This window comes from Nipponia nippon, unplaced genomic scaffold (assembly GCF_047370975.1).
Source record: "Nipponia nippon isolate SJK-2023a ecotype South Korea unplaced genomic scaffold, ASM4737097v1 scaffold_3, whole genome shotgun sequence".
Classification (NCBI taxonomy): domain Eukaryota; kingdom Metazoa; phylum Chordata; class Aves; order Pelecaniformes; family Threskiornithidae; genus Nipponia; species Nipponia nippon.
Genome location: NW_028262347.1, coordinates 73339556 through 73361957, shown reverse-complemented (window position 1 = coordinate 73361957; position 22402 = coordinate 73339556). Strand labels below are relative to the sequence as shown.

General features: G+C 39.7%; 2 protein-coding genes across 4 annotated transcripts in view; one reads left to right on the top strand and one right to left on the bottom strand.

The window, feature by feature from the left end:
* RECQL (RecQ like helicase) overlaps positions 1-3888 on the top strand; it is a 29110-nt gene extending 25222 nt beyond the window's left edge. The window contains exon 16 of one of the 2 annotated variants that reach the window (XR_015706396.1): positions 2295-3888. The gene's annotated coding sequence lies outside the window, so the exon portion shown is untranslated. Of the gene's footprint in view, positions 1-1555; positions 1624-2294 lie in introns of those variants that run through there. The other variant, XR_015706393.1, reaches the window with a different exon arrangement.
* Positions 53-18631, bottom strand: PYROXD1 (pyridine nucleotide-disulphide oxidoreductase domain 1). 2 transcript variants are annotated; one of them, XM_087765010.1, is made up of 12 exons: positions 18390-18630; positions 13848-13928; positions 11498-11617; positions 10511-10639; positions 8570-8643; positions 7451-7611; positions 6355-6455; positions 4916-5045; positions 3901-4013; positions 1598-1720; positions 1168-1305; positions 53-645 (listed from the first exon to the last, which is right to left on the bottom strand). In XM_087765010.1, the coding sequence occupies exons 1-12, from the start codon at positions 18468-18470 to the stop codon at positions 397-399; spliced, it is 1500 nt and encodes a 499-aa protein (XP_087621136.1). In that variant the 5' UTR covers positions 18471-18630; the 3' UTR covers positions 53-396. The 2 variants fall into 2 exon arrangements, with proteins under 2 accessions (XP_087621136.1, XP_087621137.1); XM_087765011.1 differs by lacking the exons at positions 3901-4013; positions 4916-5045 and having other exon boundaries at positions 18390-18631.
* Positions 18632-22402: the final 3771 nt, after the last annotated feature.

Sequence of the window (22402 nt, the reverse complement as noted above, 5' to 3'; positions counted from 1 at the left end):
CGGCAGGTGACTTATGCATGGTTCGGGGAAGAAGGGAGCTATGAGGCAGGCACAGGATTTACCAGGTTTTATTTAGAAGGCTACCTTGCGTTCAAGTGAACGCAGCGCGATCTTAACGGCACAGTGAAGCCCGCTCTTTAAGACTGTTAGAGCCCCGTTCCCATACGCTCATCTAATCTAGACGAAAACTCTTTGCCAACACTAATCCACTTGCTATTGCTGCTGCATTTCTACACAGATTAATTTAATTTGCCGGTCAGTATTTTGACAAGATCAATAGAAAATCTTAATAAGGAATTGCATTTATCCCTCATTTCTGGTAATCCTGAGAAAACAGTTTTATAAGACATATTACTCGGTGTCAAAACTTTATACAAACTGGAAATGGGGTTTTCTTCAATCAAAATAATCTTCTATATCGATATCTGGATTCAGGAGATCTTCACCATAGGCTGAAAGATCCATTTGATTTAAAATTAAGTTTTCGAACGTTTCTTCCAAGTCCGTTTCACCAATCAGCACAGCTCCCATCATTCGGCCATTCTGCATCACTACTTTAACATACTCTTGTCCCTTGGTACATCTCAGCATCAGTTCATGGTCTAAACCCAAGCCCTGAGCATTGTATTTTCCCAAAACCACCACCTAACAGGAGGAAAAAGAAAAAGCACTCATAAGATCACTGCAGTGGCTTTTAGTATTTCTGCTGGTAACAGTTCTATGCTTCAAAAGACTCATGTAAATAGGGAAGTATTTGTCCCTAGGGAACCTCCCCCCTCCATTGGCTTTCAAACCCACAACAGAATTAAAGATTTTCACCTTGAAATATCATACACAAACCAATAATGAACCAGTCACCATGCTGAACTGTGTTGAATTTATCCATGAAAGAAACTCAATGAAATGGAATATATAGAGAGATGCTAAGTAGATCAGTTGTCATTCACCAATTAAAATTTGTAATATGTCTGTAAAGATTTTGCCCTCTTCAGGTTCAGCATTCCAAGTTAGCGTGAATAGAGAAAATCGAAATGTAAGATTAATTATTATAGACAGAAAACAGTTTTGTCAATATTAAAGCATCTGCTCAGTGTTGGCAAGTGAATATAAGCAAGCGGTATGTGTGTTACTCAGTGGTTCAAGACTGTTACACTGTATTTACTTTACCTTGTAATTGAAAAATTTTGTAACGTGAGCAAATAGTTCAAAGCTGAAATCTATATCAATAGATTCCCCTACAGTATCCGCTGCCATGCATTTTGCTGCGTACCATCCCATCTGCCTAGCTTGAGTCCACAGTCTCATCTAAAAAAAAAAATTGAAAAGATTTAAAAACACAGATACGCATCACTGTGCAATGAGCGACGCTCGCTGTTCTCATCCATGCACGCTAGGTATTTTCATTATACTCAGGCTGAACAGCTTGGCTTTCAGCCACATAGATGAAATTATCTGTCATCGAGACACCCAGGATTATCTACTTGTTCACTGGTTTCCGCTTCAGTTAAACTTTCTTTTCTCCCATCTGTGTAATAGTGTGTCATTTACTTTGTAGATTAGACTGCTGCTGAGCGCGCAATCGTATGATTTGATTTACCTGATGCCACACTGGACTAGGTTCCCACGACGCCGTGCAGATATCTCCAGCTGCATATATATCTGGCAGGGATGTGTGCATGTGTTTATCTACTTTAAGACCTCCATCTTCACCTACAGCAAACTAAAGTATTTGCACAGATCAGCAGTAAGAAAAATAATCATTTAAACTAAGTAATTCAACTTCATCCATGTTAAGCAGTCGTCTCATTTGTTACTTTTTAATGGCAGACTCCTAAAAAATTTCAGCGAATTCACTATTCTGCTTAACCAAAACATTTGAAGATATAAAATTATATGAATAAATACTACAGGAACCCAGTAAAGATGCTCTTCTGGATGCCACATAGCAACAGAGGAAAAGGTCGTTCAGCGTAAACAGTTTATGGCTATTCTCCCATCTGACTCAATTCAAAAAGACTGATAACCACAAGAGAAACATGGTGTTCAAACCTCACAATCTCAAGACTCCTCCATCTTCAAGGGAAGAAAACAGATCCCCCAAAGAGTGCCATAACGAAGTATTTTTTACAACTGTCCACATATAAAAGTATTACTTCCCCATATTATAATGCAGCCCTGGACCTGCAGAATTTACCCTGAATCTTATCAAACATAGGAGGCTTCAAATAAGCGAAGACAAAATTACCCTACAGAAGCAGAATTTCCTAGCAATCTCTGCATTCTTTTCTCACCAGGTTTAAGAGCAGATCGGTGTTGCATTTTCCAAGTGACCTTCACATATCCTTTAAAATATCTCTAACTATGTATTAAAAGAAGCTCAGAATAGCATTACATACTGAATAAAATTATTTAACATGAGACTATCTAAAGTGGCAAGACCTCCGTGGTAAGATACAAAGCATTAAGGATTATTTCTAGAACACAGCATTGGTTTTTAAAATATTACTGATCCCTAGGCAGGGATGTAACAGAGCTTGCCAAATTTCAAGTCACACTACGTATGTTACAGGGACACCAAGTCTTAGTTCGTTTTGTATTTTTGCCAAGGCCAGAAAATGCCATTTGCAAATACTTAACGCCTAATCTAACTTTGTAACGCAGGCCTTGAAATATTTCATGGCTCAACATCAGATGTACGTTTTCGTAATTTTCTTCTGCTTTATTCAGAGGGTAGTGTTTTACTTCCTAGTCAGAAGGAGCTGCAAAACGCCAAATACCCTCACATACTGGTTTTGGCTGGGACAGAGTTAATTTTCCTCATAGTAGCTTGTAGGGGGCTGTTTTGGGTTTGTGACGAAAACTGTTCTGATAACACAGGGATGTTTCAGTTGTTGCTGAGCAGCACTTACACAGCATCAAGGCCTTTCTTGTTTCTCACGCTGCCCTGCCAGCGGTAAGGCTGGGGTGGACAAGAAGCTGGGAGGGGACCCAGCCGGGGCAACTGACCCAAGGGATGCCCCAAGCCACAGGATGCTGTGCTCTGCAGCAGGAGGAGGAAGGGGTGCTTGTCCTCCCAAGTAACCCTAACGCGTGAGGGAGCCCTGCTTTCCTGGGGGTGGCTGAACACCTGCCTGCCGATGGGAAGTGGTGAATGAATTCCTTGTTTTGCTTTGCGCGCAAAGCTTTCACTTTGCTTAAATTGTCTTTATCTCAACCCCTGAGTTTTCTCACTTTTACCCTTCCAACTTTCTCCCTCATCCCAGTGGGGGAGCGAGCGAGCTGCTGAGTGGTGCTGAGCTGCCGGTCGGGGCTAAACCTGACACCCAACACAAGGACAGAATGATTTCAAGGCCTGAAAATTCACACAGCAGCTATGAACTCCGTAATCATCATCCATGTTCAGATGCTGATTCAAAGTGTGACTTCCCTCCGTGAATATGAGCACCTTTTCGAGCTCACCCACGAGCTCGGTTTTCTAGATGAAAATTATTGGAAATTACTGCTTTCTTGCCAGGAGAAAATGTTAGGATTTGTAAGATAAGAAAATGGTACAGAATTAACACAAAAATTATTCTGAATTTTTGCCACGTTAACCAATTATACAAATGTTTTTCTCTCTTTGTATAGGCTTAACAGCGTATATTGTATATATACCGTGTATCAGTACATACCATGAGTAGCAATATAATAAGCCAAGAATAGTAATGAAATCAATGAAATTAATTTTTGTCATGTTGGGTATTTCCAGTATCAACATACCTGCCTTATTTTGAAAGGCTGTACAACATTCAAAACCTTTATCAATGTTTCATGTCAGAAGCATAAACCAGCTGAAAGAGCTTATTTCACCTTACTTTAAAAAAACCAGCTTAAACTTCAAAAAGAAATCGGTACACTTACATTATTGCCATCAAGAAATGGTTTAACATTTGGCACCACTCCAGTTGCACTGACAATGAAATTGCATCCATAAATTTTTCCATTAGTTAATTCCACATATACAGGCCATAGCACTGAAAAAGGGGAAAATTTTGCCCTGAGAATGTAACCAACAGAAGTTATTTTATTAATGATGTCTTATAACAAGACATGAAATAAAAAGAAGAAAAAATAATCTTTTGAGATCTCTAATTGATTAGGTAGGGGAAAAATAAAATAAAATACCCCCCACCCCCGAAAACCAGAGATTACCTATAACATTTCTTACCTTCACTCAGGACTAGAAAAATGAGATTTTGGAGCTTAGCTCCAAGTCCTACTATTAACTTTCTCTGGAATTTTCCTAAATCAAAGCCCTCATTTGTAGGGGGAAAATACTGTGTCCTGCCACTGCTTCAGACCCACGGGATGTTCTCTGGAGTATGCAATTGCCAAATATTTGCATATAAATTTACAGATGCACAGGAAATGCCTCAAAAGCAAGAAGAACGTCCGAGATTTGACTTTCTAGAATCTTATGCTGAAAGTAACCGGCTATTAGAATAGTATTTTAAATATGAATTTTCATTCAGTGGAATTTATAGATTGAATTGTTCATGAAACAAGTGATATTTTCTTCTACTTTCTTTGAAGGACTACATCAGTTTTGACATTAAATGCTTCTGGGTTTTTTTGGCTTCTTTTTTAACTCCACTATTAATGTATGACTTTGTTGGACTGTCACAAGGAGGGAATATTCTGCATACAGGATTTAGGTGACTTTGTGGAAAAAGAGTCTGACCCATAACATTTTGTAATTCAATTGTAGCCCATAAATCAAATTCTCAACTACTATTGCTAGAGTTCCATTTAATTTATAGAAACAAACGATATTTCTTCCAAATCTGTATTTGCTCTAAAACAACAAACAAGATGAAACATGCTCCAGCACTACTTTATCTTCAACACGTTATTTCTAATCAGCGCTGGCACCTACCCTCATCTGGTTCTACATTTTTCTCTTCCTTAGGAAAAGTCAAAGAAGTCCGTTGCAGTTGTATAAATTCTTGCTGTAAATGTATTTTCTTTACTTCACATAGTATTTCAATATGTACTTTGTGAGAAAACTAAAGAAAGATTGACAAAATGGTGAACATAATGATTAACAATAACAATATTTTTAATAGGAAGTGTACCTTCATCTAAATTCACATTACTAAACTGGAAAAAAAAAAAAAACCAAACCAAAAACCAACATCTATCCCATCCTAAAGCATGACACATTAGCTGAGTTCCCATGCTTTTTCCTTTTTTGGCACAGATCTAACCATAGCAAATGGCAGTTTACCTGCCTTTTCAGCAGATACCTGATGTTCCTTGAAATTTCATGACAATTTAGATTTTTCTGGCATGCCAGAAAACATATTCAAGTTCCCCTGAGTTTACAGAAGAGAGTTCAGAACTTATCAGAACAGAAAAAAAGTAAATTCATCTCTTCTATCTTTCAGTATTTCAAATCCTTTATTTTTTCTCTCATAAATTAAATTCTGGTAACAATAATAAGCTGATGTCCTAAATGGTGTAAAAAGAAAATATATCCTGTTCCATCAACCCATGTTTCAACCACTTACTCCTATTCTGAGCTCGAGATAGAAGTTGGAAAGCTACCTGTTCCTCTGAGCCGTTTTGTGGATTCAGGCAGGCCTTGAATGGATTTATTCTCCACTACACAAACACATTTCCACAGCCTTCAACAGCCAAAATACCACTGATTACTCTGCTGAATATCCTAAGCATCCTTCAGCTGGTATTGTAAAGCCATTTCTGTAGAATCTATCACTGATCGCCTTTGAAAGGCTTTGGTTTTCAAATGAGTAACAGATGCAAACACCTAACAGCTAAGAAATTAATGAATAAAAACCTGATAAAAAACGACGAAACATGAGGATTTTTACTTTATTTCAAATGTGAAACTCTTCACAACGCTCATGTCCGCTACTGATTTTGCATTTCATTATCTGCTGTGACAGGAGACTGACGGATGTTCCCTGTACCTCTGCACAAATCCTATTTTTCACATAAGAAAACGTACGTATGGCAGCTAAAATCAGGACAATAGAGGAACCACTGCTTCTGGTTCCACCACTGGACACCAGTCCTACAGAAACACGCAAACCAACATTTATGTTTCAACCTGAAGAGCAAACCACTAAAACTATGCCAGTGGATCTGATCAGCCACCTTCTTCAAGCAGAAAATTACTTTATTTGTGTTAACATATTTTCCTGTTTAGTTCTGAGAGAACAAGAGAATCAGTTCAAGCACGTTTTTGGGTTTATTTTTCTAATAATCCTGAATGTGACATTTCACGTTCTGTCATCCTTACCCACTTAAAGCAACATTCAAACAAACGTGTAAGCAAGATTATGACCATACCTCTTTAGTCCCTTTAAGACATAAGCCCTCATGCCAATCGGGGCCTAAGGCACTGCCCAGTTTGTCAGATGCTGCTATAGGTCTTTCTTTTTCCTCACTTCCTGAAGGAAAGAGACGGAGAATATCGGATTTAGCCTGCATACTACATTGCCTGCAGAATTCAGAACGAGGATTCTCAATTAAAAGATATATGATCTGGTTGCCAGGAAGGAAGACAAAAATGTGTAATGTCCCAAACCCCATTAATCTGCAGACAAATCAAACTCCAAGCCAATTATTTTTAACACCTTTCAACTTTATGCCTTTCATTACTTCACTCATCTCCGAAACAACCATGCCACTGTTAAGTTCTTGCACAGAGACTGACCCCCAACAGTACCAGGGTTCTGGAGACCCATGGTAGACTTAGTTGCTTAGTATCAATGCTAACATTTAAATTGACATCCATCTGCTAGCAAATGTGCACCGTCCCCTCCGGTGCACGGAAGTGCGAATTCTGACATACCACGATACATTTGAAGAACTGTGGTGCCATTTTGTGATGTTTAGGCTGACTCTTTTACAATTTATTCTTCCAACCTGAAGTCTAGAACCATGCTATTTTGTTGTTATTTTGGTCATATATATGTTTGTCTAATGTTTGTTCATGCAGTCCTAGTTAACTGTTGTGATGAAGACTGCAGCTTCACTGCATCTGTAAGAACGTTCTGTGAAGTTTCATCTGGTCCTCCAATAGCTTGTCATGGGAGAGCTCCTTCCTACGTAATGCTGACATAATTCAGAAAAACATTAAAATATTACAGAAAACAGAACGGGTTCTTCAGCAGGTGGAATACAGGAAATGCAATGTAAACTTGGCACAGCTATAAAGATGAGCACATTTTTTTTCAGTTTTTAGGTAACTATTACATGCTGCCATGTGTCTACATCAGTTCTGGATGGGTTTTTATATCACTTTTTAACTTTTTTTTTTTTAAGAAGGAAATGCCATTGATGATAACAGTCAACCTTATTTATGGCCTAAATTAACTGATCTTAGGACTATCTTTAATATTAAATGCTGCTGCTGCAGTGTTAGGAAACTAAAACACCATACCTTCCGTTGTATACTTGGTTCTTTTACATTCAATTGGAGTCTCTCGTTTTTCAGCAGTTAGCTTTGGAATGAGAAATTCAGCTGCTCCTGCATCAAAAAAAGTGTTCCCAATGGCTTTGTCTTTGATAGCCCAGATTACTTCGCAGCCTTGAATTTCGTACCTGTGGACATTTGAACAGTGGATAAAGCGACAGACTACCTGAAAGGGATCTGACTCTTAGCAACACAACTAGAAGCATGCCAGCTTTCATTCCAGAAGCTAGAAATAAGGGATCCAAGACTTTTAAGCCTATCAAATCCACTACTGCTTCTAAATATTTACACAAGGAACACATTGGGGTTGGGGGAATCTCTAAGTTGATAGTCATACTTTCTCACCAGCACAACTTCAACTGAACCAGGGTTGGGGGTGAGGGGACTTAGATCAAATTTATAATAATACTTATTATTTCCTGTTCCCCACGATGAAGAAAAAAAAAAAAAAAAAAAAGGTGCATTTTTGCCAGACGGCCCACTGCTAAGAACTGGCATTTGGATCTTCTTTGTACTACCTGGAAGACGAACTGGTAGAGACATGCAGAGGACAACCTAGTGAAAGTCAAAAAGTGACTCCCACACAAAACAAGACCATATAATTGTGTACTACAGATGTTTCTGTAATCTAGTAGACTGCAGGACCACACAGTTCAATATCCTACCTGTGACAAAGGCCATGTCAGACACTTCAAAAGCTCTATCAACTTAAATTAGGCTGGGTGCAAGATAAGCTGCCTCTCTATTCCTGTTACATCTTCTGTCTCCAGAAGTCAGTCAAGTTTTATAACTTAAATATTGCCCTTAACAGTCTTAACAAGAATCTGTTAGTGACAAATCAGAAAAATGCTGTATATTCTTGATATGTATGTGTCAAAGTGCCTTCTAAAGCTTGCTGAATTTTACGTGACAATAAGCGCTGCTATACTGTGAAAGAGTTATTTTAATAAATTTTGCTACTAAAGGCTTTAAGAGCTACAATTTTATAAGTCAGCCTTCTCCCAAACTCTCACACACTGGCTTTAACATAGCATTGTTCAAGATTTTATTTGCCTATGTATCTTTAAAATTTAGTCATTTACTTACACTAATTCAAGTGCAATCCCACCATTTCCTACCACTACTATTCTCTCAGATTGAGCCAAATTCTTCTGAAAAGCCTGCATTAAGAAAGAAAAAAAAGTCAATTACAACTTAGGTCACACGTTCTCTCATACTGATCAATTACATCCTTTTCAATATTTTCTTGCTCTCTTAGTCTTCTCATTTTGATTTTCTCAGACTACTGATAAACATTTTCTTATGCTAAGATCTGTTACAGAAGCTAATGAAACCTGTACATTCTGTCACATTAAAGGATGAAGTTATTGATTCAGCCTTACAATTCTCAAATTGAGACAAGAGAAGTTCAATAATTACATTTAAGCCAATCTGACAGAGCCCTTAATAGAATCCAGGAGACTTTTTTCTGTCCTAGCGACCATTAGCATTGTGGTATCTATTAATCCACTTTTATCACAACTTGCATAACTTTCACAGTAATTTGCATAACATTAAAAAGGCAAAGATACAGAAATTTAGGAATTTAAAAATTCCTGATAAAAAATCAGGAATCTAAAAAATAATTTGGATCAAATCAGAGCCAATTTTATTTGTGCAAAAAACTTTCAGAAAGAAACAAGTCTCCAAATCCATCTTAGTGGTGGGGAAATTTAAAAAAATATATAGCCCAGACAGTTTTTTTTTTTTAGATAATATAACCACTTCAAGTATTTTCTTTCAAACAAATCAAGAATCACAACTACCAGACCAACTATTGCAATTACACAAAAATGTGTTCATCCATGCTTCCAGTTTACCCGACTAATTGTATCGGAGAACCTAAAGTGTAAAAGGCCATGAAAACTGCAGTCCTTTAAACCCCGCAGAAGATACTGAAGTCGTATCAGAGGGGACTAATGAATGCAAACAGTCACCATTAAAAAAAAAAACAAACCAAACAAAAACCAAACAAACCAAGAAACAGAAACAAATATTTCAGTCTCATTCAAAGTTCAACATCAGTTTTGACAAATAACAGCCCAGTCTACTGTTTCCCACAGTGGCCAACAGTGAGTGGATGCACAGGGAAGACCATCAGAAGATGACAAGCACACGACAATACTATCCTGGAACACCCTCACAGGTTCCAGACACCACTGGTGCCACTCAGGTGGCATCTTTCCCTTCAATTTAGACAAGATAAATTTCTCAAGGGCTGTCTTTTTTTGTGTGTTTTTTCTTCCCTCTTCTTCTCTTTCTTTTTTTTTAAACTCGGGTAAAGTTTTAATATTCAAAACAAACAACAACTATTTCATAGTTTCACTTCAGTTTGCTTGGAAAATCAACTCCCGTTTTATTCTCAACATCAAACTTCATTTGATGAATTACAGCCCTTATGTTATGGAGAAGCAGTGTTCACTTTCACCCTGCCTCCTCTAATTCTAAAGACCCATAGCAGTGAAACCTCACTTTCTACTTCCAAGCTGAAGTTTTAGTCTATTAAGTCATTCCTCATGTGAAAACTTTTCCACATCTGTGACTATAACTGCAACTCTTTTTCAGTACAATGAGGACAGGCAACAGTAGAACTAGAAAAAAGCATCCTTCAGTAGCTTTTCACTCTAAGAAGTAGCCCTTCATACTGTGTACCAGCTACACCTTCTCAGGGAACTTCCTACAGGAGCCTGCGCTCTGTTTGCATTTTCAGATTGGCCTCTGCCTGGAGGGTAAAAGAATATCATTTATTCTAGATTATCATGTTAGAAATATTGTCTATGAGCTATCTATAAACTTAAATTTAGTGACTAATTAATTTATTTAATGGTATTTAAGGCTATTTCCTCTGCTACTGAAAGTGTTCCTATTTAAGGATATATAATAACAAATATCATCTTACGTATCTCCATTTCACTCTGCAATCATTTTTAGTATTTTGCAACAGAAGTAAGAATACATTACACATTTGTAAGTCCAAAACACATTTACCTGCGCACTGTCAGTATCCCGGATTCCTAACACATATGGGTTTCCTTCAGAAATTAATTTTGGTTTTGCTCCAGCACACAAGCAAAGTTTTTCATACATATATTCTTTCCCATCCTCAGTGAAAATTTTCTGTTAAAAATTAAGAAAATTTTAAAACATTTAGAAATGTTAAAAAAAAGAAAAAACAACTGGAGACATTAAGAGAACATCAGCTTTTTTTTCTTTAATGTCATAGTGTTTTGTAGATATTAAAAGCCGTAACTGGCGTCTTAAAGAGCAAGCCTTCATACTCTCATTGACTGTGTGTCATTTATTTGCATTACACTCACCACAGACTTACAAGCCTAAATATATGACATTAGATGATGGATAAAATGGAAAGTGTACACAGTGCACTCAAAGAAAGATGAAATATGAAGATTACCACTTGGTGGCACTCTGTACTCACTATCTCCGCTAAAAGAATCGGTCTTCCATGTGACAATGTGCCCCCCTGCCCAGTAACAGCTGTAGACCTATGCACTACCGTATATTAGCAATTAAGAATCTCATTCAAAACATTTCAACAACAGTAGACCTGTGTTAACTTAACTAGGCACAGGCTAGAATACAGTTTAGAAAGACCGCAGATTCTGTTCTTTGGTAAAGTATTGGTTTCATTGACTGGTTTCCCTGCTGTTCCAATCAGGTATTCAATGCAATATCTGTAAGGAGTCAAAGGTTTAAATCTAAAACATAGGTTTCTTAATTAAGAAGTAATTTTTGATCAACATTTATGTCCCCTGCATATACTTCTACTTGAACAACAGTGTAAGTGATAAGTGAAATTAAAGTTAGGAAGTATTTTCTTGAATTTTTGGTAACTTAACACTTTAATAACCAGAATGTTCTTCAAGAGAATTTCATGCCCAAAATAGCCACCTTTCTTAGATTTTTTTTTTTCCAAATAATTTGAAAAAACACAGAAAAGAGAAAACATTAACTTACACGCTCATCACTTTTCAATTGTTTTACTCCAGACTGTATAACTTTAATATTGGGATATCGTTTTTCTAACAGAGAACTTGGTTGCTCTTCTACATCAAATTCCTCAAGTGTTTTGGAGACCTGTAGGAAGAAGACAGGTATTTAAAAATATGGATCATTTATCCATTTCTTTTTCTAAAGCTTGTAACAAAATGTGTTCTGTTCACTTCCAGTAAAGAAGTCACAACATAAAGCCCATACTGTCTTAAAACATGTTATCATGTTACTGCTAGAAGTTCCTTTTTATATACAGAATCTTTTCATGCCTATTCCTGGTAAGGATTCATAGTATCACAGAGAATTTTAACTCTGAAGCTAGAGATTAAGCAAAAATGGAGAACCCTGACAGCTGCTCTAACTGCTATTATGTTTTATTCCATATATAGACTATATTAGTAGACTTGGAAACACTGCTTTTTAACTTACCTGATGCAGTGTTAAGACCCTGTTTTTCTGTTTGTTATAATTTTGATAAAATAACTCAACGGTGTTCCCCCATGTAAGCAGCTTCCTCTCCTTGGTACTTTGGGAAAAAAAAAATTTGGTCAAATAGCTTAGAGAATTATGGAAACACACTTCTGTCTGGAATAAGTATTTTTCTTCTATTTAAAAAAAAACAACAAAAAAACTGGTGACATTTTCTTCAAAAACCTAATGATTCAAAAAACTCTTGTTGCAGGTAGTTGTTCAGCTTGTAAGCAGGATGTATAAGACAAGTGTTTAGGCAAAATAGATTCAAGACCACCTCAAAGCATTTACTCAGCATCTCATCCGTAGTCACTATCACTATTTCAGAGATTGGGGGACACACACACCCCAAAACCAAATGCCAAACAGGCAAACCAGAACTCAGAAAACATTCAAGTAAGTTATGTTGATTTGGGGTTTCTTCCAGAAGGGAGCAGCTGCATGGGAACCTCCAGGCCTTCTACTTAATAGAATATTCAAAGAGTCTGGAACACAGCTAGGAACCAGAAGCCACGCCATGCTTGCAATTCAGAGAGAAATTAAGATGCGCATGTCCAAAACTTAGAGATGCTGCCTTCAAATACTGTTTAGCTATTCCCTTATTCTTCAGATACCGAAGCTTCTGCTAATGCGAATTACAGACTTTACTTTTCTGCAAGGTGTGTCTTTCCGGGATACTCATGACCCTACTGTCAGCGCTCTCAAACTCTGAAGATATTCTTTAGTTGGATGTTACTCTACCAGTCTCACATCCAAGCTCTCAGTCTCTCAGCTGTGTTCCGAGAACCCCATTAGCCCCGGACAAAAACAACAGTGTGAAAAGGAAGAGATGCTGATAGCCAATTACAGCCACTCAATGCAAAGAACTGCTATTCAAGTCTCTCTATGCTTTATTTTCCCCCTGTAATGATCTGAATCAGGCTTTCATACACCAGTAAGAATTACGCCAAAACTGCGCTGTCAGATAAACCAGAGAGTGGTCTTCCTTTACCTGCCATGACATATGCCTCTCCTGTTAGATACCATGTTTCAGAAAGAGTCACGAATATAAATGCCAAGTGGAAGCCCAGGTCTAAGTGTCGTAATTTTGTCTGAGGTAAAACCTAACTTTCCCTTTAGGTAAAACCTAACTTCTTACTGGCTGGCAGCTTTGCATCCTGAGTTCTGTGCAATCCAGTCTCCAACTCTTTCCATGCCATATGGCAGAGCTTAAAGTTCCCTCAGAGTGGGAAAAAGAGCAGTGCTTTCCCACATCTGAGTACTTCTGCAAAACTAGTTTAATGAACCCACTAGCCAGAAATCTGAACTCATGCATGGATTTTATTTTCTTTTTTCAAACGAGCAGGAAAGAGGTCATTGAATCATCAGCTGCTGGAGATGTAGATAAAGCTGAAGGCAATTTCACAGAAGGCTATCCCTTTTTTTGTTACTTGTCAAAAGTCTGTTTCTGCCCCAAATTCAAACACACTACTATATATGAGAACCAACAGCAAGATTAAGTTTCTCAAGTAATTTATTCCGAAGATACCATTTCGGTGCTTAAAATGGAGTATACCCACTAACAAAGCAGTGAAATAAAGCTTCAGTAACTTAGAAAATACTTAACCACGTAAGTACCCAGTTTAACCTTTGCTCGAATGTTGTGAATATACTCACCAATTACTAATGATCATGAATCACTATAAGATATCTCATCAGTCCTACCAACACTTACCACTGCAGTCACACTAATGCAAAAACAAGTTCAAAATCATAAGCATTTTCAGGATTAGGTACTAAAATATCTGTACATATACAAACTTCTGAAGAGGTCTTACCATAAGAAAAATTCAGTCTCTCTTACCTGTTTGAAATTCGTTATAGCTTTTATAACTGGAGAAGCTGTCACTAAAAAAATGTCTTCTGATGGGAATTCCACGGCCAGCTTGTAAAGAAACAGAAATCATGATAAGTAAGAGTCATCAATAAATTTTGACTTTAAGATAATAAAATTATTGGTGAAAAGTAATATGTGTTACTACATTACTTTAGTCTTGTAGAATCCTATTGGATAAACACTACAAGATTATGGAAGGATAATGACTGGAATGAACAGAATTTGGAGACCCAAGATTAATTCATTCACACACAAATATATCTTCAAGAACTACAGCCATGGTATAAATGACTACTCAAAAGACTATTTTTGTAGTATTCTAAAGGCCAACTGTAGGAACACACTATGATCATGTAATTTCTGGAGACACCCAGTTGCTGGACGTACTTTTTTATTGCATAGCAGTGACTAATTGTTCACAGATTTCATTTTGACAGAGGAACTGCTGATTCCTATTGGCTATTTTAAATGTCATTTAGTAAACTGATAAATGGATTATCATCTTCAGAGTGGTACTAAACAATACAAGACTTTTACAGGCCCCAAGCCAAAGTGAAGAGTTCCCATTTTAAATTTCCCGTTGCTGTGCCACAGAAAATAAGTCACCTCTGTCAAGTACAAACCACTCATCTCTGAGGTACGGACAAAACCCAGGGTTCCTTGTCACCAGCATTCTACAGATGAACAGAACAGTTCTGTAAGCCACCAAGAGGCACATTCCATGTTGTAAATGAGCAACTGAGTTATAAAGGGACTAGCACATATTCCCGTACCTCAGATAGGAGCAATCTAACATAGCAATCTGAAGGTGAAACTGATGAAACCTTGTTGCCGGTTTAAGGGAGATTCACATGGTCACACCCTCAGCAAATACAAATTAATTTAACGAGGCTATGTAAAACTCCATGTACTCCACACTTTATAGCCTGAATCCCTAACATGTGTTTCACACATACTGTAGCTGTATGCTTTGTATTGACAGCCAATAGGAAGAAAAGCTGACACGTAACATGTTGTGCTGCAGCAGTTGCTCCCAGCTGTATCTAATAAGCCTTAGAAAAACTACCGAATGCTATGGAAAGCACGTGATCATGCTCAATATCGTTATTAATGACAGATAGTGGGATTGAGTGCACCTTCAGCAAGTTTACAGATAACACCAAGCTGAGTGGTGCAGTGGACTAGTTAGAGGGAAGGGATGCCATCCAGAGGGAGCCTGACAGGCTTGAGGAGTGGGCCCATGTGAACCTCATTAAGTTCAACAAGGCCAAGTGCAAAGCCCCGCGCCAGGGTCAGGGGAATCAACAGCTTCAGTACAGACTGGGGGATGAATGGATTGAGAGCAGCCCTGCAGAGAAGGACTTGGGGGTACTGGTTGATGAAAAATTAGATAAGGGCTGTCAACATGCACTTGCAGCCCAGAAAGGCAATTGTGTCCTGGGCTGCATAAAAAGAAGCGTGGCCAGCAGGTCCAGGGACCTCACTTGGAGTACTGCATCCAGCCTGGGGTCCCCAGCACAAGACAGACGTGGACCTGTTAGAGCAGGTCCAGAGTAGGCCCACAGCCAATGGTCAGAGGGCTGGAACACGTCTCCTATGAGGACAGTCTGAGAGAGCTGGGGTTGTTCAGCCTGGAGAAGAGAAGGCTCCAGGGAGACCTTATTGTGGCCTTTCAATATATAAAGGGGGCTTACAAGAAAGCCAGAGAGAGACTTTTTACCAGGGCCTGTAGTGACAGGACAAGGGGTTAACAGTTTTAAACTGAAAGAGAGTAGATTCAGATTAGGTGTAAGTAAAAAATTCTTTACTCTGGTGGTGGTGAGACCCTGGAACAGGTTGCTCAGAGAAGCTGTGGATGCCTCATCATTAGAATTTTTCAAGGTCAGGTTGGATGGGGCTGATCTACTGTAAGATGTCCCAGCCCAGGGCAGGGGGGCGTGGAGCTACATGATCTTCATAGGTCCCTTCCAACCCAACCCATTCTGTGATTCTATGTAATAATCATCAGATGTACACTGTAATTTTAAGACTGACAACATGTACTTCACATCACTTACACACGCTCAAATGCTTACCCTGGCCCTCTTATTAGGATTTAATGGTTGTTTGAAACTTTCATTCAGTATTAAGATTATTACATTTCTTTACCTTTTCAAATACTAAAATTAGATCTCTGCCAGGTAGAATATTAGGTTTATCCATTCATATAGAAATGTGTAAGTGATCACAATCCAGATGGAAACGTTGCAATGTAAGCATGGAAGGCAGAAGATATGAAACATTTTATGACAGAGAAAATAAATTTAACTCAAGCTTTTAAGGCAAATTCAGCTTTTAAGACATTTTGTCAGAATATTTCAAAATGTACTCAAAAAGTAACTAATGCTATGTGATTTTTTTTTTGAGACAGACCTGACGCAATGATTGTTCCCAGACAGCTGCCTGAGAAGTCTGAACTACAAGACATCATATAATGCATACCCAAAATGCAATATGATGGACAAGCTGTTTATTGCCACTATGTTCCACAGAATTGTACTTGCTCAAAACCAGGACTGAGAAAAACTGTGTTGAATCTTCCTCTTTTATTTAAAGCATGCCCCCAGCTATGGATGTATGACACAGAAATCCTTCTAGAACACACAGTGCCGCTTTTAATGGACTTCGTGAATTAAAATGTATGCTAGGAGACTACTAATACTCATTGCTAACTGTGCTTCCTGCAGTACTAAGAGATGAGAAAAAGAGGCAAATCTCTGTCATCACATAACAATCTGATTTGGGTTTTCCAGGAAAAAAAAATAATGGTGAGGGAAAGGAAAGAGCATAAGAAAAGAGGTGTGAATTACAGCAGTAAATGGCACTCTCTGTGAGCTTTGGAAAAAAACAAAGCCTGAACTCTGTGGCACTAACACAGCAGAAAGCATTTTCAAGAAAACAATAAATTTTAGTCCCTTTTATAGCAATCTGAAAGATTACAGACGTCCAATATATATTGGAAATAACTGTATTGTGAAACAGGATCTTAGCAATTAGATGCAATTCTAAATTACTTCCAGGAAAACATAAAAGTCTCTGGAAATATTAAATATTGACCCAAATCTTATTCTTGCAAGCACATAAGATTACACAAGAACCTTAATTATATGAAAAGTTTAATCAACTTTCAAGGGATTACTCATACTAAAATAGCATTTAAGTGTCTGCAGTACCAGAGCCCACATATTACATTAACCACGAATAAAAGGGAAAAAAAAAATCAAACTAATAAATGGTAGAAACAAACCAATTCCATAAAGATGGAGAAGAGTATCAACATTTTTTTGTAATTTAGTCTGCATGTGTTTTATACAACATGTCAGAAATGAAATATCCCTTCCGTCACCAGAGAATAGATGCATCTGAAACACAGTCTTCATACTGCTTTGTAGTTTTAACAGATAAAATATTCTTCACTGAACTAATATCCACATCATCTCCTTCCACACTATAGGTACAAAATTACCTCCAGTTACTGTAACTTTAAAACCACCAAAAACCTTGAAACCAAGAAACAAACAAATTTATTTTTAGAGCTTGAGCTCATGGAAAGCTGAAGAGATTGGACAATCTCCGCAGGTGTACAGCCCTAAACACGGATCCAATAAAAACAGAGCAATATTTTTATAAAAAGGAGCACATGACAGCAGCCTTCACCTTAGCTGCAGTACAATCCTTTACGAGGAATAATGCATGCAGTGCTCCTTCAAGTTTCTGACCTCTTGACTAGCATACAGAGTACCAGCTTTCTCAAGTTACAAAGTTTTAATCCTCTTTTTATGAAGCGGTCATAAGCCCTTAACAGGTTATCTGCAGGACAGTTTTAACCTCTTGAGAAATATTTCTAGACAGAGAAGTATTGTTATATTGCAGCATCGCTTCCCTGGGGCTAGTTTTCTGCAGGTTATTTTTTTGAGGGACAAAATATTTGTAAAAAATTGGGGGGGGGGGGATAGGACAGAATTCTGCAATTACTGTATAAATGAGAATATTTATGCAACTACTATGTAAACCTAATGAACTGTTTCTACAGAAGTTCGTAAGTTGCCCTTGAAAGCATTTATGCCCCTAAGTAAACACAAATACCTGAGCGGTCCCTACAGCCGCGCAGGCCGGTTTCAGCCAGCGCAGGGCTGGCCCAGTTCAACGCGCACCCGCAGTTCCACAGGGCCCGCAGGCCGCTGACACGGCGTACGGGCCCTGACCCGCTGAAGTTCGGATACCGCCATAAGGCCGGAGAGCCTCCTCCGGGAGCCCAAGGGCCAAGCCCCGGCCTCACCGGCTGAAATAACCCCCCGCCCCTGCCGGAGCCGAGAGGGGAGGGCCGCCGCCGGCCTTCGGGGACAACGCGGCGCCCCCCGCGCCAACATGGCGCCCCGGCAGCGCCTCGCGCCCCCGCGCGGGGGTCTCCGGCGGCTGGCGGCGCGCGCACGCGCACGCGCGAGGCGGGCAGAGGGGCGCGGCCCCTACCTTCTCGGCGCAGGTGACCCCTGCGATTCCTCCGCCCACCACCACGAACCGGCTCCGCGCAACGCCGGGGGCAGCCGCCATTTCCCCGCCTGCTCCCGAGCGCCCCGGCGACGAAGGGAAAAAAAAAAGAAAAAAGAAAAAGAAAAAAAATCGCCGCTCGCCCACGGGGGCGGTTTCGCGCCGCCGCCTCCTCGCTGGGGCCCGGGCGGCGGCGGCGGCGGCGGCGGCGCTGCGGCTGCTCCGCCTACGGCGCGCGGTAGCGGCCAAACCTCCCCCGCTGGCGGCGCGCCCCTCCCGCGGGGCTGGGGCGCGGCCGGGGGCGCTGGGCGAGGCACCCCGCGCGCACCCCCCCGAAACAGGTTTTTTTGCTGATTTTTTTTTTTTTTTTTTAAACTTGGAGTTTACTTTCTCTCCTTGCCGGGGTGAGGCCTTCGCGGGCCTGAAGGCTGGAGGATTTTGATGGACTTTGTCAAGGGACCAAAGAGAACAGATAGCAAATAGTTATGATAAAAGTTAAAGGGAAAAAAAAAAAACCCAAACACATTCAGGCCTTTCTTCATTCCTTAACGGGAAATCAGGAAAAAGAAACACAGAAATGTGAGACTGCATTTTCCCCAGGCCTCCCCCCCCCCCCCCCCCCATCAATTTTGGACACTATACTAAAAGTATATTTAGTCCCCGGTGTGAAGATGAAGATCGAGCTGATGTTTCTGAGATGCTCCTCTCCCTACCCGTAACCCTCCCTTCACAAGGTGCAGCCATCCGGAGGCAGCTGGCGCTTCCCCGCGGGCTGCCTGTTGCCGTTCAGCAAGGACATCGCCAGCAGCGCCCGGCTTCGGCGGTGGCGAATCCTCAGTTTTCGCTTCGGTCATCGGAGCAAATGACTTTGCTGGTTTCCTTCTTTGCTTTTGAGACTTGGGTAAGAAGTGTGGTACTGTAACATGAGAAGTGCGTCAGAGTAAGGAAATAAATCGACAGGCGATAAACGGCTCAGCAATGCCTATAGTTTGATATGAGCTGCTCAAAACGAGTTGAAGCTTTTGCAGTCTGGTTTACCTTAGAGTTGTCAGCATATTAGTAGGTATGATTTTCATTCTAAAGCTGACCTTAAATGCTTTTTTTATCTTCTTGGAGGAAGGGATAAGCTATAAAAGATAAAACTACTAATTGCGTGCACCACAGAAAATGACGCCATTTTATGGCCTATGCCTTTTCAGACATCCCTGTTGCTATCAGGACATCAATCAGAGTCTTCAAAACAGTCACTTCCTGATGGCAGCTAGTTATAAATACTTTTGTCATTTTTTTAAGAAGTAACTTTTTTTCCTAGCATTGAAGGTAATTTCACAGTCCAGACAATTGCTGGCTGTTTTGGTCATAAACTAAATTCTGTTCTCTGAACACATCCCATTCCACTGTAAATTACCTGAGTAAATGACCTGACCTAAACGGTGCAAGAAATTGGATAGACTTGCGTCATCAAGTACAAGAATACCTTCCAAGGATTTTATTCTGCAGTATATGATAAATGACAAGAGAAATTCTCATTTTACTTAGAGCGTTTGCTTGTGCAAACAAAGAAAAGTTGTTACTGCCTCCATTCACAAAAAATGTAAAAAGCCATTTTGGACACAATGGGGCAAATTAAGACTGTGAAAATAGTTGCTCACAATTACAGCATACCTTCTTAGTTCCTAATTGACAGCAAGGAGATGATAAGTACAGATCTGTAAAAACTTTTCCAGATTAATGACGTTTAGTTTGTGTAGGGGATGTAATGAATGCGGCTTTAGTATCAGTAACCCTTTGCAAATTCATTCCTGACACTTCTTACCAAGCTTAGTGCATATGCATTGGAAAGGAGTAGCAGAGGATGTGAAACCATGAAAGGAGATGGCAGCCATTAAGTAGGTTTTATTCTTTATGAAACGAGAACTCTTAATGTTCTCCGAGGAACGCTGAAAATCACTGTGCACCCATTGTGGTGCCTATGTCACTCGTATCAGTGTGTGTGTAACCTTCAATTCATGACTTTTTGCTTATCTGACACTCATAATCATCTAAACATAAATATGACTGTCATAACCACTCCAAACTCCAGTACCCAAATCCTTGCTGCAGTCCACAGATGGAGTGGATATTGACCCGGGGGAGTCCTTGCAGAAATTCCAAAGAAATTCACTTGTCTGTAAAGCACAATCATTTTTCTATGAAGGAAAAAAAATGACCTGTACAGTTACAGGTTGACTGGGTCTCTGCTACCCTGCATCCTCTGCTAAATGGCCATTGTGCTTTGGCACAGAACAAGGCCTGCTAGTTCATGGCTCTGTTGTGAAAAGCCAACTGTGCTGCCTGCCACTGGTGATGCATTTTGCATTTCTATCATCCTTCCTTTTCTGCAAGTGTGTTTCGGCACCTCAGATGTCTGTAGGCCTTTGTTGATTTGGGCTGAGATGGTAGGTTTTGTCTGGGAATATGAATAATGTATCACTCATGAATAATAAATTAATGTACAGAATATAACAATAAAGCCTTTACAGCGATACATACTATAAGGAATTCTTTTTTTTCACTGTCTTCCATTCCTCAAGCAGATGGAAAAATTGTTCAGACAGTGAGAGCAGTGGGAGGCAAGAGGTGCCGGATCCACTGACTGAATGATAAAGATGAACAGAAAATGACATGTTATTTGATTGGCCTTTGGAAGGGGATCAGAGAAGTGATAAAGCCTTTAAAAGAGCACAAAACATTTTACAGGCTGAATGACACGAAAGGTTCCAAGAAGATTTTTTGTCAGTTAGTACTTGGTTCACAGAAAGGCAGAAGATGTAGTATCATTGTGGTTAATCTGAATGATTTTTAAAACTACAGACTTGCTTCTGGAAAAACACCTTAATGTCTTGGCACCAGGAGGTGCTGGTTCATTATGATGCCAGTAAGAAAAGCACTCAGACTCTAGTAAAGTATCGCTTAAAATGATGTTTATTGGAGCTAACACTATAACAAAAAACAGGATAGTATAGATAATCTCACATCCCTCCAGATGCTGGGAGCCTCGAGTTGTGCAGCATTGGATGGGGCTCCAACGAAGCACACCGTACAGATCCCATCGGTGGAAAGGTTACCCAGCGCTGCGGTCTTTTGAGCTTTTATAGGATTTTCTTACAAGACAACATTTCTATTCATCATTTCTACTGTCAAACAAAAAGGACGTTCACATGAGAACTTGTTGCTGCACTCTTAGATAAAAGCAAGGCCACGCAGGTGGTGTAATCGCCGCTACCGAGTGGGAGCTGACGACAGGCTCCTCGTTACAATTAGCTGGCTGAGTTCAGCCTGTGGCCAAGGGCTGTGTGCAGCACAGCATGGCCTGAAGGCCAGGCTGTATGTGCAGCACCGTACAGCACAGCACGGGCTTGGGCCAACCCAGGTCAGCTGTTCCGTGGATCACTAACTCCTCGATGTACAATGATCTTCCGGTCAGGATGACTAACTTCCACCCCTTGATCCACATACAGTTGACCTTTCCTACAGATACCGTAAGTTGCAGATTATACCAGTAAGTTTTTTTGGCTACTAGAAAGATTATTTTACAAAAAAACAATTACTAAAATTAATAATACAAGAGTAATAAATATTGATTGTGAGAATAAGTGTAGGATAGCAGTCACCTTGGAGCTAGGACCATCAGAGATGTTGTGCCATCAGGTTCCACCCCTAGTCCCACATACCCTAAGGTTTGGTGGTTTCACCAAACAGTCCAGTTATGTGATGTCGTAGATGAAGAGGAGCTTTGGTGCTGCTGGAGGGCAGAGATGTCCGGCACTTCATGTTCACTGATATACAGCATGCAGAGATCAAAAGCAATACTGTGAGTCTCCACATAGCAGTTCTGCATGAGATAAAACAAAGACTTATTTTACATACAGCATAAGTTCAGACATGTAATGAGGGGTGTCTGCTTGCTCCTTTAGGATTAAGTACGTGGCTTCTGGTCCATGTGTCCCATCTGC

What these genes read in the sequence shown, in the direction of transcription:
- PYROXD1 (XM_087765010.1), bottom strand. Translation starts at nt 18,470, where the DNA reads ATGGCGGCTGCCCCCGGCGTTGCGCGGAGCCGGTTCGTGGTGGTGGGC. An exon ending in GGGTCACCTGCGCCGAGAAG is followed by an intron (nt 13,929 to 18,389) that starts GTAGGGGCCGCG and finishes TTTCTTTACAAG; the next exon opens with CTGGCCGTGGAATTCCCATC. An exon ending in CTAGTCCAGTGTGGCATCAG is followed by an intron (nt 1,306 to 1,597) that starts GTAAATCAAATC and finishes TTTTTTTTTTAG; the next exon opens with ATGAGACTGTGGACTCAAGC.